At 28.7% G+C, this 17,968-nt stretch overlaps 1 protein-coding gene across 1 annotated transcript; it reads right to left on the bottom strand.

The window, feature by feature from the left end:
- Nucleotides 1–2,168: 2,168 nt before the first annotated feature.
- LOC114415161 (GATA transcription factor 12-like) lies at nucleotides 2,169–3,802 on the bottom strand. The gene is made up of 2 exons (XM_028379732.1): nucleotides 3,357–3,802; nucleotides 2,169–3,090 (listed from the first exon to the last, which is right to left on the bottom strand). The coding sequence occupies exons 1-2, from the start codon at nucleotides 3,654–3,656 to the stop codon at nucleotides 2,410–2,412; spliced, it is 981 nt and encodes a 326-aa protein (XP_028235533.1). The 5' UTR covers nucleotides 3,657–3,802; the 3' UTR covers nucleotides 2,169–2,409.
- Nucleotides 3,803–17,968: the final 14,166 nt, after the last annotated feature.

The following is a 17,968-nucleotide window of genomic DNA, read 5'->3' on the forward strand; positions in this document are numbered from 1 at the left end:
AAATTCACTATTATCATTTTTTTTAAAAAGACTGGTCAATTTAATGGTCAGAGATTTAAATAATTTATAAGAGGCTTATATATACTTTTCGCAGGTGCCTCCTCATTCAAAGATAATCTTATTTAAGACACTATTCACCATGTGATCATCATATGACAGATACATTCTAACATTTATTATTGTCATTGTATATAAAAAGATTTGATCTAATCAGGACTTCTTAATTTATAGGTCTGTTATATTTGCTATAGGTTGGCATGTGGTGGTGACAAATAGTGAGAAATAATCAAATCTTTTTTATAGTTAAGTTAAAACAATAAATAATTATTTTACTTTTTCACAGTATCATTATGAAAAACAGACTTAAAAATAAATAAATATTTTATCATGCTTTTTTTTCTTTACTTATGTGAATGAGAAATTATATTATTATGGTTTTTTTAAAATCATTATTGTATCCTATAAAACTAGGTTCATATCTTTAATTGATTTTAGATTTAATTTTTTTATATTTTTATCTTATTTAAATGTTAATAAATATGCAATATATAATTTATAAGGAAATCTTTGATAAGTTAATTTAATAAACTATATAATATTTGATATATGATGATAATCTCATGAAAAAATTCACAATCAACATGCTTAATTTAAAAATATACTCCCTATACCTAAAAATTTCATTTACAGTAAATTGTTTATAATAAATTAAAAACGGATAAGAACTTTATTTTTAAATATTTTACAACTCACGTGTTTAATAAATTTTAATTTAAATAATTATAATTTTATATTTAATATTTTTCTTTTGAATTTATATATTTTGGAAAGGTATTACATTTATACTAGTATTATTACTTCTCTTTTTTTTTTTTTACCGTTATCACTATTATTACTAGGAGAAGTAACAAAACATGATAAATTTTAATAAGTTTAATATTTTTTGAGATAATATCTGCTCAATTAAAATATAATTAATTTTTTACTTAATCTTAATATAATTATATTTAATATGATACTGAATATTTTAAAAAATAATAAGTTATTTACTTACATATATTTCTTAAAACAATACTAAATGCAAATAATACTAAACATCAATTTAAAAATTTACAATTCAGTCAATCATGTGCATTGCACAAGCTAGCATAAAATTTAGTCTTAATAGAAAATGATTATCTAATTGTTGAATATGATTCTCAAACATTTGTGTAAATAGGAGTTGTGCACATGAATCAACTACGGACTCTTTGGGAGAGCATCATTTATGCAAGTTCTCAATGGTGTATTAGTTGAAATAATTATTTAAACTTTTTATGTAATATAGTTAATAATAAATAAAACACTCAACAAACACTTTAAGTAATATCATATCTCAAAGGGGGGAAATATAATAAACAAGAAAGTAAATCCCGGCAATAACAATTCAATTTTAACGAGATTGTGTATTTCAAAGAAGACAAGGAGAAACAAGATAAGAGAAAGGAACATTTATCTAAAACTAAAAAGTTTATGCTGACTAGTGAGGAACATGACTCTGGTACCTAGATTTGCCACCAATAATGTGCTGACATGAATGGGTACAGGATGCCTATGCATGCAATTTTTATCAGTTACCTATGTATTACTAAAATGTTGTGATATATCTTCTGTCTTAATTTTATTTTTATTGAATTTTTTTATCTCATTCTGATGCCTATCCTTTATCACAGGAAATATACAGCTAGCTAGCACACATACAATATATTTATTTTCCGTTATATTCTTTTTCCTTTTCAAATTTAGTAGGTTTTTTTGCCGTTCCACGAAGTAGCTCAAGTCTTTAATTGCTTGAACATGCTAACAGTGTGTGTGCCTGAAAAAATGAGTAAGACTTGGTCGAAGTGGTCCATGCAAAAGCAGCTGTTATTAACAACTATAACTATTAACCACTTCAATTAGTCATTTTGAAGGATTTTCTCCACCATAACATATGATACTAAGAAATCAATTCCTTTTTATTTCTCTTGTATTAATATTTTTATAGACAATTGTACATGATTTTACTCATTAAAAAATCTACTCTATTCGGGAATTAAATTTAACAAAAATGGCGTAATTTTTAAGTTACTTCAACGGCAATTAATATATAAAAGCCATCATTTACCCTATGCCATAATTTAGTAGTAAGTGAAAAGAAAAGAAAAATTGCATTAGGAAAATTTTAAGAGTTTGAGTTTTCAAGTCGGTCAAAATGACTTGAAGAAAGAAACATGAGAGCAGTCTACATATAGCATAAACTGAATAATTAGAAGTTACAGAAAAAGAAATTCCTAACAAAAAATAGGTAGGAAAAGAAAATGAAAGAAAGAAGTGTAGCTAGGTACAAATTAAAAGTACCCGAAGCTCCTCCACCGGAAGTTTCCTAGTCTAGATGAGGTGCGTGTAATCGGGGCCCACGTGCTGATGGATCAAGTAATCCTCACCGTTGGATGATGGCACATCGAACATCATGTTCTGTTGATGCAGTTGGAGAAACTGATGCTGCTGGACCTTCACCATTTCCTTTTGCCGCCGCAGTTCCAGCACCTTGCGGTGCGAATTCGAGTGCTTCGTCAGAACAAACGTTGGGCTCGCCGCGGGCCTGTACTCTGGGACGAGCCGGCCCGACTTGTACCTCACGCCGCACGCATTGCAGAGCGTTTTTGGGCCCATGGGCCCAGTCCGCCACTGCGGGGTCTTGTCCGTGGCGCAATGCAGGCACTTCCGCCCCTCGCTGCCGCCTTCGGCGAAGGCAGCCTCTCTCCTCCGCGGCGTCGCCGGCTTCTTACCGGCGTCGGAGTTAGAAGACGACGACGTGGTGTTGGGAGAGAGGACAACGAGGCGAGAGGTCCAGTTGCATGGGGGCCCACGTGTCCGCTTGCTCCTAGCCTTGCCTCGAACCGACACTTGCGGGTTGAACATAACCGGGTTCGGGTCACGCGTTTCAGACGATGCAGCATCGTTTTGCGCTCTCACACCCGATATCAGCTGCAGCTTCTGCAAATCCTCGCTCGAAAACGATTCCTCCGCGAATTTCGACAGCCACTCCAATTCCGCAAGATCATCATACTACACACACAATTAATTAATTAATTTTATCAATTACCTTCAAAATTTGAAATTATTATCAATTCTTAGTAAATGAGATGAAATTCGGACAGTTGGAAAAAATACGTAATAAGGACAAGGGATTTGTTGTTGTATGTGTTGGACGTGGCATGGCAATTGAGGAAATTAATAATTAAAATTTTGGTGGTGGGAGAGTGTGGACGTTACACATAGGCATGACATGAATAGATAGTAGATATTAGAGACACGTGTGTATGTGTATGTACCGGGACGGAGAGGTCACCGGAGAAATGGGCGTCGGCGGAGGAGGAGGAGGGCAAATTGGAGTTCTTGGTGGTGCTGTCGAGGGGGGTAACGTTGGGGGAGTCGACGTCGGTGGGGAGGGAGTCGAAGGTGGCGTCGGTGACAGCGGTGGCGTCGTTGTCGTCGTTGGAGAAGTCGAAGAAGTCTTCGACGAGGAAGTGGTCGGCGGTGGCGGCGGAGGGATTGGCGTTGGAGGGTGTGATGTTGGTACCGGAGGGGAATTGGGGGCAGAAGGTGTTCTGGAAAAACTCTTGTGCTTCCATTTTGTTGTTGTTGGCTGAAGAAGCGAAAACGAAAACGTTACGGGGGAGGGTGAAGTGAGAAAGTATAGGGAGTTGGAGACACAAAGTGTGACAAAGTTGTGGTTTTGAGTGGTGAGAGAGAAAAGCAGAAGAGGGTTTATTTGCGTTTAAAGGGGACAAGCGGACACCTATATTGGAGTATTGGACTACTCTTTTTTTAAAAAAAATAATAATTAATTCTCTCTCTCTTGCCAAGGTAAAACAAAAATAAAAATCTCCTGTCCTCAAAATAGTAAAGCGTAAAATATAAATAGTATATAAGAGGCTTTAATTGAGTTAAAAGACACTGCAAGAATTTGTGATTCAAGTTACTTTGGTTATTTGGTACTCCTTTTCTTTTTCTTTTGTACTTGGTTTTGCAAGTTTCTCTCGTTTTCGTAATGTAGGGTTCTTACCTCCTGGCGTTAATCAAACAAAACAAAAAAAATACGATCTATACCGTATGTACCAATGCTTTAAAATGTTACGATATTGGAGTATATATTTTGTTCCAAGGTCTAGTATACGTCAATAGTGACCGTTTCACATGATAAGTCAGCTTCAATAATAGAAGCGAGCAGAGGGAGTCTCGTATTCTTTGATATTTCTCATGATAAATTTTGTTTCTCTATATCAAAATCTAGCTAGGCTGAGGTAATTCAATTTTAATAATATTCTCTCTGTCTTTTACAACACCATTACTTTATTAAACTAAAAACTTAATTTCCAGATACATATTTGGAGCAATGCAATGAAAAATTAGACCCTGGTTCACTGTGCTTATCAGTCAGTACGAGTTGTATGTATATATGAAGAAACTGCATAAATGATCGTGAGATGTAACAAGCGCTTGTTTAATTGTTAATTGTTGTTCAGAAGTACCTCATCAAGTACTTAAAATAATGCTTGGAATATATGCTGAAGGAGACATCACTAGAGCATCCGTTTTAGATGTAAGAAAAGGACATGTACTAACCTGAATCTTTATTTTGTAACAATAGTAATTTTAGCAGTGTTAAAACTTGATAAGCACACACACACATATTTATACTTAAACTTATTATTTACATTTTAGTTAAATAAAATAATTTTTGTATTCTTAACAAACTAATTTATAAAATAAAAGTAATATTTTAATATTAACTTAATTATGAAATAAAAATGTTAATTAAATATTGTGCGGCATGTAATCGATGAAAAAGACTATTAAAAGATAATATAATTTTCAATTATAAAATATAATAAATATATAATTATATATCTGTGTATAATTTAGTCAAAGATTACATTGGCCTTATAATATATTTACATTCACAAAAATTTGTGAATAATTATTCAAATATATTTAATAGATAAAAATCTTATTTGTGGCTATCCATTAAATCTGAATTGTCATCCCTAAATATCAATTAGTTTTGCTGGTGAGGACAGCCTGGACATTATATAAACTATAAAGGACAACGGTTAATTAAACTCTAAACTCAGGGCTACCTTTCAAAATGGAGAGCTAGTTGCCTATGAATGAGTAGTTGATTAATTAAATGGTAAAGGGATATAATAGTTACTTTAATTTGTGTCAAACTGATCAACCCATATTTGGGAGTGCTCTAGCAGGTTTATCGGTGAGGTTAGAACATTAGTGTCCAAGTATACAACCCGATTCTTCAGCCTTTTCTTTTGATTTTTTCCTTTTGTTTCTCGGGACCCGGGTTGTTTCTTTTCTTGTTTTTTCTTTCTCGGATGCTCACATGCTAATATATAATACTATTATATTATGCCAATTAACTAATTAGTATATTAATAACAATATTTATAGGCATGCACTGATGGGCAGTTTTATTTTAACACAAAAATAATTAAAATCAAACATGCACCAAATAGAAATCACGACGTATACAGCTCAACCGGTTAATGAGATGAATGTAATTAAGGATATGGCAAGCGTGTTAGTCTCTTCAGGGCAAGAAATTACATTTAATCGTATTATTTAATTTATGAAAATAATTAAGTTAAAAAAACATAACTACAGTTGACATAATTACGTGTTAATTTCACATCATATAGTAACTCTTGTTTAGGATGCATATATGTCAATAATTTCGTTTATGCTTTTGATCTTGCATTGCTAGCTAGGGTTGATGAGCGAGTTAGCTGTTAAACATAAAGCAATATATTTGTGGGCATAGGAAACATTTTAGAGGATCATGTTAAGTTAAATAGCGCAGGTAAAATCTATAACCCTAAAAAAAAATTAAGAAACTATAACACCGGAGACACGGAGAAAAAAAAATAGTAAAGAAAAAGCAAATGACGATATGATTCTCTTTGACAAGCTTTAGTAATTTAAAAAATCAAGTATATCAGTTTACTAACACAATTTACGAAACCTCATAAACAACTTTTTAATCATTTGACTGCTTCTAGGTTCTGAGATGGAAAAGTATCAAGCAAGTTAATTAGTGCATGACTATTTCATCGAAAGTTATTAAATATAATATTTTCGTTGCTCACTTCTCCAATTATATAAGCCAGTTCCCTCTTCAACCTTTCAAGTTTCAATTTGGATTTTGGAACACAGTTTATCTGTTGAGACTTCAGCAATTAAGTCCAAAAATATGTCTTAGGTATTACTGTGGAAAACAACTTCGTATTAAATCCACAAAAACAATTTATTTGTATCAATACAGGGATAAGATAAAAACAGGCCGAGCAAAAAACCATTTAATTAAGTCCTTTTTTCACTGGGACCATTTAATTAAGTCCTAACAAGCCCAAATTAATTGTCGTATCTTGTAATTAATTAAGCATTCCCGTTGAAGAGACAATATTTTACATGATTATTTTCTTAATTTTTTTATCCCAATAGATAAACCTAGCTACCTGTAACAGTGCAGAAGGGCACGTGCTCTCAATTTTTTTAATATTATTATAGCATTATATTTTCAATTAAGTTTTGTTCTTTTTTACTTTAATTTTTCATCATTCTTATTTTTTGAGTAAATTACATTTTATCTTTATGTAATTTCTCATTTTCTCCAAATATATATCCCTATACTTTTTGGTCTCAATTCTATTGTACTTTCTTTTATATACCTATTATTTTTATAGATCATGTATTTATTCATACAAGTTAACTTCTATACTAACTTTAGATGAATTTGTTTAAACTTAAAAAACATAATTTTAAAATAATTTTTTTGTATATAAGTAATTTTTATAAAATAAATAAGATTTATTTTTTAAAATAAATAGAAAATTATTTTTTAAGTATAAACAACTTATACAAACACACTAATTGCTTATTTATTAAAATAAATATGTATTTCAATAAATAAATTTAAACAAATTATTATTTAATTTATTTTTTTGTATTAAGTTGATTTGACGAATAGCTGCTCAATCGTGTTCCATGCGATTCTTAGCTGCTCATTATATAATTGGATATCTCTCGAGTTCCTGTTACCTTATTATAACACTTGTTTGATGTATTAACTTATTTTAGTTGTTTCTAATTTATTTCCATAATTTACTTAAACTATTATAGCTTATATGAAAAAAAAATTCTTTACATTTTTATGCTCATCAATTTACTCAAAATTTATTCCTACTTTTTAATTTAGAATTATAAATAAAAGTGAAATAACCTTTTTATTTTAACTAGTATTATTAAAAAAATATACATATATTTTCAAATTTTAAAAATATTAATTTATTTCAATATATTATCATTTTTTGTGAGAAAAAAAAGTAAAAAAATACAATTATAATTAACTTAAACAACAGATTTATGAGTTTTAAATCTGATGAACTCAACTTCATATATATATATATATTAATTGTCTATTTCTATATGCCATGTGTGAGATTGTGTATTACAAAAATTAAAAATAATAATAATTGTCTAATTTTATGTTTTTTGAATGCTAATTATGAGTTGCAAAATACTTTTGTGTATATAATATATATGAAGACTGAGTCTAACATTTACAAGTGGGATTGGTGTTGTACCGTGCTCAAATTACTGTAAACCGTCAGATGTCCTTTGTGAAAATGTGTGGTTATCATTTCACTAAATATGCTGCATGTAATGCTACCTAATACTAACCTTGGTTTTTATTAAGAAAAGTATATAGAAAAAGTCACATGGGCCCAGCTCACTATTCCCAAGTTCTGCGTACGCTCTCTATGTTCGAATCTCCCTGTTACATTCCAATTTTTAGGAACTTTGTTTCATAATATAAAAAAAAATAGTGATATATAACATGTTATTTTTTAGATAAATTAAGTGATATGTAATACTACCGGCGGGTAGTATGTTTTTCAAAATCATTTTTCTGATAAACTTATATTTTTAAATCATTTTTTCTTTTTTTAAAGAAAATATAATTTAATTAAATAAGCTTATATTGTTTAAATTGATTTTTTAATAGTCAAATAATTTGCTAAACATTTTATATTTTTCAATATTCATCTTATATTATATCCTAAAATATTTTCAATGAAATATAAAAAATAAAGTAAAATAAAACTTTTAAGTATACATTATACTTTCATTAAGTTAATTAGTATAATGGTTAAAATATCTTAAAGTAAAATATTAAAAATAATAGAAAAATAATGTGAATAGAGTAATATTTTGATTTTTTTAATTAATTTTAAACTCTTGGAATTTTTTTTATTTATTATAATTTTTTCATATTAAGTATTTTACTATTAATCTTATTTTATATTTAAGACATTTTTAATCAAGTTTAATTAAAAAAAATATAAACTTAAATAGACATTATACTTTTATTCTATTTAAAGGATAAAAAAGAAATAAAATAAACTAAAACCTACCTTAAATAAATTGCTATAAACATGACTCTAGTATGCTTTTTGTAAAATACTAGTTTTTAATTTTTTTTTTATTTTCCTTTTAAATATGGTTGACATCTAGTTTTATCATTGACTTGATCGAAGTAGTGAGTCAGTGGCCCAATCATGGGTCAGTAATTGGTCCAGTTTGACTCGATATATATTAAAAAATTCAAATAATAATTCAATAACACAATTATAGAAGTCCATGAAAAAGTTTTGAAATAAAAACACAATACTAAAAAAGGCAAAATTTATAAGTCAATTATAGGTTCCAAGGGAATATCAAATTATTTTAACATCTTATTTTTCCTATTTTACAAGTGGTTATGGTCAAATGTATCTACAACATTGTGCAAATTAATTACTTAATTAGCACATGAGAGTGTCACTAACTAGAGAGACTGATTATTCCATTAGAGATTGCAAGTATAGTACACACCCCTTCTTCTTCCAGAAGCAGCTTAGCAAACCTCTTCTTCATCATTTTCACTTTTGCAAAATGCAATTGCTCTTCAAATTCAACACTACCATTCAATTAAAAGGCAAAAAAAGATATTTGAGTAAAAGGGAGAGAAAGAGTATCCGACAAATCGAGGTCACGCTTGTGATCCCAAACAACGACGTCTTTGCTGCCAATGACGGGAAGCATTACTTGTGCCGACAAGAAGTTAAAGTGAGAGACAACATGTCGTGGCACGGTTGGTAGAGTTGGAAGCTCCTTCGATGTTGAAGCAGCATGCAAAGAAGTTGTTGCAGCTCTCGATTTAGAGCTTTTTTGGAGTTTTTTTTTTATACAAAAAACCAAGTCCGGGTTTCAAAAACTAGTCGGGTCACCAGGTTTACACAAAATCGACCGGATTTAATCGGGTCATCCCGGGCCAGATGCATGGTTGGTCCAGTAACCAAGTTGACTTGGTTAAGGCACCAAGTCCTTATTGGATCGGTTGGGCCGAACCAGGTTTTTCATCTATGGTTGACACCTATAGTAAATTATTTTCTCTTAATTATTCTTTTTTCATTGACAAGGTTTAAATTTGTGATCTTACTTAAATGGACCGAACTTAGTTCCATTCAAACCAATAATTATTCCGACATTATGCTTTAAGATATTGATATTGATGGATGATAAGTTTATTTTTTTTTTAATTTTTCAAGATTAGTTATCTATTTTAAACATTACTTTATTCATATTATTTTTTTATTTTTAATATTATACTTTAAGATATTTTAACTTTAATACCCTGGACAAATCACATCAAAATGAGATGAATCTAGAAGCTTTGTATGTGTGGGATTATACAAAGGATGACTTAAAAGAATTAATTGATATTATATATATCAACAAGATGCATTTATTTTTCAATAGTTCATCACTTAAGAACTGTACACTTAAGCATACTTGGCTTAAAACAATTATAAGATGAGTGACTTTTTCGGAAGTTTCTTGGGAAACATGTGAGTATCGATAAAACACGCTGAAAAGTCTCGTGTTAATTTGTGGGGACAGTCACCAATCTTGGAAGCAATCATGGATGATTGTTAAGGTCTCAAAAGGGGATGCCTGCATAGTGTTTTGACCATTGGAGGATTCTAACCAACAAGCATGTTAAGTGAAGTGTCATTGTGTGAAGTAGCATAGTCTGTGAGCCACCAAGAAGTAAAAAATCAGGGATGTTACAAATGGTATCAGAGCAAACATCTATCACAGTACGGTGTTGTTCGATGACGAACTAAACGGAAGCTGATGGGCATGTAACACCCCAACAATCACATCGTAAAGAAAGGAATCCAAAGGTTATACAGGTGTGAAACTATATAGTTGATGATGACTTAAAAGAATTATTTGGGACTACCTATACCAACATGATGCATATATTTTTCGGTAACTCATCACTTAAAATTTCAAATTTAAGCATGTTTCACTTAAAGTAGTTATGTTATGAGCAACCTTCTAGGAAGTTTTACAGAAAGTGTGTAAGTGAAGACAAGGCATACTGAAAAATTTTGTGTTGTTGTGTGAAAAAAATTGTTGATCCTAAAAGTAGGCAAAACAGATTGTCAAGGTCTTAAAAATAATTACCTATAATGAGTTATGATCAATGAGGAGTTGAATGAAGTATTATAGTGTGAATGTGGTAGTATGAGAGTCGTTAAGAAGTCAACAATCATAAATGTTACATTAAACATTACATTAACTTAATGAATGCGTGATGTCTACTTAAAAGCATTTTTTTTTACTTTATTTTATATTTGATTGAAAATATTTTAGGATATAATATAAGAGGAATAGTAAAAAAATATAATAAGTTTAGCAAATTATTTAAATATTTTAAATTTAATTTTAAATCATATCAGTTTATTTAATTAAATCATACTTTCTTTAGAAAAAGGAAAAAAATTGATTTAAAAAATATCATTTTATTCAAAAATAATTTTAAAAACATGTTATATATCACTAACTTTTTTTTTAATTTTTTTATTTGAAAATGTAGTTCCTAAAAATTGAAACGTAATCTATCGACGGACAGAGGTTACAACTTAAAAGTGTAGGTAGAACTTAGAAATAGTAAACTAGGCACACATAAACTTTTATTTATTATTTATAATAAAAAACCAAGGTTAGTATTTAGTAGAATTGCATCCAATTTATTTACTGAAATCATAGCCACTCACTTTTCACAAAGCATGGTGCAAGACTTATCACACTTGTGTATACCAGATTCCATCTATATATGAATTCTATTTGTGAGTTGTGAAACAATTTTATAATTAGGTGATAATATTATTTATTTATTTATTCAATGTGATGATCCAATTCAATTAGATTAGATTAATTATAAAAAGTTAAATTCAATTTAATATGATGTAATTAGATTTAATTGAGTTGGATTAAAAATTATTTAACCAAGCAAAACACGGCCTCTAAACAAAAGCTATAACAGTTCAAAATCAAACCAACACATGGGGATAATTTTGACAAGGCAAAATAAAAGGCTTTCTCCGTCTCCTGTTTTTCATTGGGTAATTGAGATGAAATTCTGGCTGTGCCAAATTTACCATGAACCAAAATACTTTCAACTTTCACTCCAACCAAACACAGCCAATTTCTATGTTAGAAGCTGAACTGCTCAACAGTACAAAAATGTATGTCAGACTCTAACCAAAAATAAAGAGGGCAGGGCATGCATGTGATGGTGATGTGAGCGCATGGATCCATTGCAGTGCACTCTGCCACGTGGCACGCACCGACAAGTGGAAGGGTGAGAAAACTGTGGCAAGATCGATGACAATCCCTATGCGAGCGAGCCTTCTAATCCTCATTCCTCATAGAAATGGATAATTACTTTATTGCTTCAATTCCAAGAAAAGCCTGTGATCATTTCACAAACAAAAGTATCTGTATCTCCTCTACGCCACTTCATCTCTCACTCGTGAAATTTAACTATAAATAAATATGATTAACAGAATATCAATTACAATAAATGATCAAAATCATATAAATTTGAATTACCATGTATATGTAATTTCTAAAATAAATTGCCAACAATTAATGTCCTTTCCGTGTATCTTCTCAACTTTTCATTTCAATATAATTATACTATAGTTTTTTTTTTTATATATAATCACTATAAGTTGTTTTTATAAAGCAAATAACACAATAATTCATTCAGCTTTGTGAATCATTATCACAATCATCTTTTACAATTATTATTCGTTCTAGAAAAGTAAACCTTATATTCATAAATGTTGTTTCTCTTTAATATTTTTTCATAATTAAAGCTAGCACGAAACTTATTTTGAATCATTTGTAAATAAGCACGTCTTGCTTAATTTATATCTATTTTTTGATAGCTTTGTTGAATTTTTTGTTTCGATATTATCAAAATAGTAGTGGGTTAATTACCACATGGTCAAATAGTTGAATATTTTGTGCGTTTGCGTTTAAGTGTCTCATAACTACTCATTTGTAATTAGAATGCATTTTTAAATAAAGTTTTGTATGATTTAAAATTAAAATTAACTACGACTTGAAATTAAAAATACATATAGGCTACATATAGGCTTAAACTTAAAATTAATAATACAAAAGATAATACATAGAATTACCAAGCTTACAATTTATTTATTTTTTGAAGGGAGAAACTTACAAACTTAATTTTACTAAAAAAAATCCATTTACTGAAAAAATCAAGTATATAGTTTTGTTTCTGATAATATAGTTTTTTTTCTTCTTTCAGAAACTGATAATATAACTTTTGTTTAATGAAATTACACCATTAGTATAGATATTGTAGGTCTACATTAATAATAGGATATGTTATTCTAACATTTGATATATTAATAGCATATATCAATTATTTATTTGTATAATACATTATATTATTAGTATAGAATGTAAGGTTTATGCTAACGATTCCATTTTTTAACACAAAAATTATACCAACAAATCTTGATTACAATTTTCCTTAGAATTTAAGGGATAAAGGTATTTAAATACGATAAATTACTAATCACAATATTCAAACTAAACGGTTATTTGTGTTGGATAAAAATAATTCAAATAATTAATTAGCTAGTTCTATCATTAGTATTAGTATGTTTGTTAATGGTTATTATAATAGAATTAGTTGAAGAACTATATATAATAATACTGTGCAATACATAAAATAGGATGTGAATGTGAATTAGATTGTCATAAAGAAAATTTCTCTTTCTCTATTTTCTTTCTCGCGTGATTGTTTCATGTTAGTGTGTGAAGGCATAACTGATAATTTCTCTCGGTTCTAACAATTTCACATAAATCAAAACAAATTTAAGTTCATAATTTAAATAATAAATTTAACACAATAATCTTTAAACACAAATGCAAAATAATATAAAAGTGTGTAAAATTATATAAAGTAGCCAAGTGAGAAATGTATGATAACTCATGAAGATTGACCCTAAGTCCGTCCGTATCTAACGGCTAACGTGACCATGAGAAAGTGGTGGAGTATTTGAAGTACTTTATATCAAAATTCATTTTAATGATAAAATAAGTGTTTAATTTAATTTTATAAATTATATAATGCTTGAAAAATATATTATTTATGATATAAATTTATTAAACAATAATGCTTATATTAACAACATTATGTGATTTGTTTCAGTGAAAATAAAAAGTTAAGCAATAAACATATTTATTGGACATGTTCTTATTATGAGTTAAATTTCTAAAATAAAAAGGATTCATTTTTAATTTTAGTTCTCATACTTTAGTTTATGAGTAACTTTAATCTTTCTAATCGTACACGTTTATTTTTTAAATTTTCAAATTGTTTAAATCTAGTTCTCACTCTAAAATTTTATTAAATAATTAATAAAATATAAAAATAATTTGATATTTCATTAATTAAAAATAAAAATGTCCTTCCTTATATTTCTTTATTTTATTTAATTTTTTGTTTAGTTATATAATTAAATGCTGGCAATTTAAAATAGGATAAAATTCACATATAAGCTAAAGTATAAGCACGACGATTGTAATCATGGAAAAAAAAATCATAGTTGTTTGTATAAGTAAAAAAATAAAAATAGAAATGAGTTATAGAGTGAGATAACTTACCTGAAGTAGTAATATAAGGCGCAACTTGTGCCTTTTAAAAAAATAATAATAAGATGCAATTTAATTATATAAATTCGTATAAATTCAAATATATGAGTCAAAACTGAAGTAAAATAATTTTACACACGTTTGTAGTAGTATATATATTTATAAATTTGATATATATTTAGTTTTGATTTTTTTAAAATTTAAAAATCTTTCAATATACAAGAGTAAAATTATAAATTGTCGTTTACGTACCAAGATGGTACGTTACTATTTACTAGCCGACTATAATGATTCATGATATATTTATAATTTTGGTAGTTATATTTTACATGAATAATATGATTATTTAAATGGTGTGGCCACAAGCTGCACGTGATTGAGAAGGGATGGGTACTGTGTCACTCTGTCAGCGAGCATGTGAGTGCTCCGCTCGTGTCAAAAGCCAAAACTGACGGTGGTCAATGACACGTGCCAAGAATCTATACGCCATAACCCTTTTTTTTCTCTACGATCTTCCCTGAATTTTAAATATCCTATACGAGGCTACCGTAACGTGAAACCACGTGCCTATCTGCCACGTGAGCTGTGGGTGGGGGCTCTTGCTTTTTCCCACTGGTAGTAAAAGTATATATCAAAGAATTAATTAATTAATAAATTCTTTCATTAAAATTTTTGTTTGAAAATATACTATCACCATTATTCGTTATATTTTTTATATATACTTTTAGTGTATCTTTGAGATTAATATTTAAAATAGTTTTCAAATAATTAGTAAAAATAAATAGTTTTTTTAAATCTAACCAAATTAATATGCACAAGAAATACCAATTAACATTCTCCATTATTTAATTGAAAATTATTCTCAAGTCATGTTGTGTTTTACAGGTTTGAAAAATTAATTGATAAGTTATGATTGAAATTTATTACGGTTTTTTTATTACTTAATGTTTGATCCTCATTCAATTTGTAAATTTATGGGTACAACTTATGACTTGGGAGCAGATATGAAAGTTTGGCTAACATACATGCTTTTAAAATATCAAAAAAAAAAAAAAAAAGAAGAAGAAGAAAGAATTTCAGTTAGAGTCTGCGAGATTAATTTTGAAGTTATTGATTAAGCTTAAGCACAGTCTAAATTCTAAAACATGCTCATGTAAGCTAATTAAAGCATGCCCAACTCAACATAATATTGCAGGATTATGCACAAGCTGATCGATGACAAAATTGCTCACTATCTTGTGAACGATCGTGTTTATGCACGATCACGTAACTCGACATGTCCCAAGATTGTTTGAACTTTTATTCGATTAGTGATCTAGTCACATGGTTCTACGGGAAAAATGTTTTAAATACCCCTATTCTAGGTTTAGAAGCATCTTATTGGCATTTTTATTCTTTTTATTCAAAACTGTCGCTAATCTTCCTCAAAGCTTTCACACAATATACAATAAAGTTTTGATCCTTTCCCGAAGGTAGTATCATGAATAAGTAAAGTATCAATACAGGTAGGAGAGTAATTAAAATTCAACTTTACGATTAACATACAATCTAAACATCCTTATTAGAGAATGAGCGATTTGATTCACTTCGTCTCCGAATAAAACTGACCGAATAGTTTTGAAGTGACTGAAGGATATTTATGCATTTTTCCAAACTCAGAAATTTGGTGCACTGCTCTGAAGACCATCAACAATGATTTTACAATCAACCTCCCGAATTACATTAGTTAGGTTCAAATCTTTAACGGCAAGGTTTTGTCCATAGATTGTTTTGCTGAGTTGCGGATGTCTTCAACATAAATCATGGTTCCTTCTTTTTTTTGTTCTTCACTATATTCTTTGTTAATTTTTTATCATGGCTCAACATGTTCATCTATACTTTTTTTTTTAATTACCATGCTTTTTAAAGTATTTCTTAATCATTTCAATTACTATACTCACATTTTATATATTTTATGTTTCAGGAATGACTTATAGTTACACTAGTTTTCTTTTTTAGATCACAATTATTTTTTATGAGAAAATCTTATTCAAGTCTTATAAAAATAATACGAGTTATAATTTTTTCTTCTTCAAATATTTAACTTAATTACATATTAATTCAAGATTTAAACTCATGACAATTCATGATACTTAGATTAAAACAACTATGTAGGAATTGAATATAAATATAAATGTTTTTATAACACCCCACACATATTACTCAATTAATTGAGTTAGTTTGATAATTGATTGACGTACAATAATTTAGTAAAATTGTCAAAATTTACACAGAAAATAAAAAAGTAATTGTACAAAGTAAATCCGACACGCTTCCAATCATTTTTATTTTGATTTCTTCTGGAAAAAAGAATTTATTTTTATTCTATTTAATAGCCCAAGGTTATAGACTTATAGTAAGCGTGAAAGAGGAGGTTGAATACAGGCACAACAAATTGGGGAGACACTGGAAGAAGCAATCCACAATGGGAGCTAACTAACTGGACAAGACAACTAAGTTTGAGGGTAACGCGTTTCGCTTTCTTGGCTAAATTAACGTGATACTTGATCAATCCCTTGGACATGCAAATGCAAAGGAAAATGTTTCTTCCTCAATCCTCAGTTTTAGCCCTTTAAGCAGCCAAATGTTGTGTCATTATGTAAATCTCACCCCTAATTTGCTTTTCTTTGCTTCTTTCTTTTTTCTTTTAAAAAAAGAATATGAATAGGGATATCTCCCCAATTGGAAACTGGTTTATTCAAAATGTTAAAGATTACCTCGTCGCTTCTTATATAAACAATTTTTTTCACAGTCAATCATTCGTTCAACAGGTCTAAACTCGGAGGCTTGTAAAGCGTACAACTTGTTTTATTATATTACGAAAGAGGAAAGCATGTCACGATGGAAAAGGAGATTATGTATTATTTATTATTTATTATTTTCTGATATGATTATTTATATTTTAAAACTTTTTATATTTTTCAGTTTATTTTAAAATAAAATTTAATATTATATAAAGTTATTAAAAATAAATAAATAATCACATATTATTTTTATTTATATAAAAATATCAATAACTATGTTGAAATATTTTATCATAAAAAATATTTTAACATGCTTGATAAATAAAAAATAAATATACTGAATACGTTATAAAATGAATTTTATTAATTTATAAAGTACAGATTGTAACTTTAGAAATAAAATGAAAAATAAAAATATTAGTCTTTTTACTTAAATAGATTAGATGAGAATAATGGATAAAAAGGGAAGGAAGAATGGAAAAAGATAATATACTTATGTTTATATACGACAAATAATGAAAATATAAGCATTAGTTGATAGTTATATTAAAAGTTTATGAGATTTTAACAATTTTCTTTTTTACTTTGTTTTTCAATATCACGTGTGATATATGAAGAAATAATTTTGTTTCATATAATTTAAATAATGATAAATTGGAAAGAAAATTAAGAATAAAAATTTAAATTAATAAATATGAATAAACTTATTGAAGTACTTATAGACTTATAGTTCTACCCTTCAGTTCAACATAAAGAATTTACTCTTCAAGAAGAGGTACGATGAAATAATGAAGAAACTATGTGTGCAGAGTGCAGAGAGCACAAAATGAAGTGCCCGCCCATAGTTTTCTTTTTTGTTGATAAAGGCCGATCTATAGTTTACATATGAAAGTGACTAATGAGCCTAAATGTGTTTAGGCCATCATCTGTTGGGCTTCACTATGAAGATTTCCCAAATGGAAAAGAACTTTCCAGGATCAAATGAAAAATTCAGGATGTAATAGTCTTTGTAGTGTGAAGTTTGGGCCCCTTTATTTTCATGTGAAGTTTGCACCCTT

The sequence above is a fragment of the Glycine soja genome, chromosome 6, assembly GCF_004193775.1.
Source record: "Glycine soja cultivar W05 chromosome 6, ASM419377v2, whole genome shotgun sequence".
Lineage (NCBI taxonomy): Eukaryota > Viridiplantae > Streptophyta > Magnoliopsida > Fabales > Fabaceae > Glycine > Glycine soja.

Excerpts from the sequence above, each read along its gene's own strand:
- LOC114415161 (XM_028379732.1), bottom strand. The coding sequence starts at position 3,656 with ATGGAAGCACAAGAGTTTTTCCAGAACACCTTCTGCCCCCAATTCCCC. Across the intron at positions 3,091-3,356 it reads CCGGTGACCTCTCCGTCCCG|TATGATGATCTTGCGGAATT; the intron begins GTACATACACAT and ends TTGTGTGTGTAG.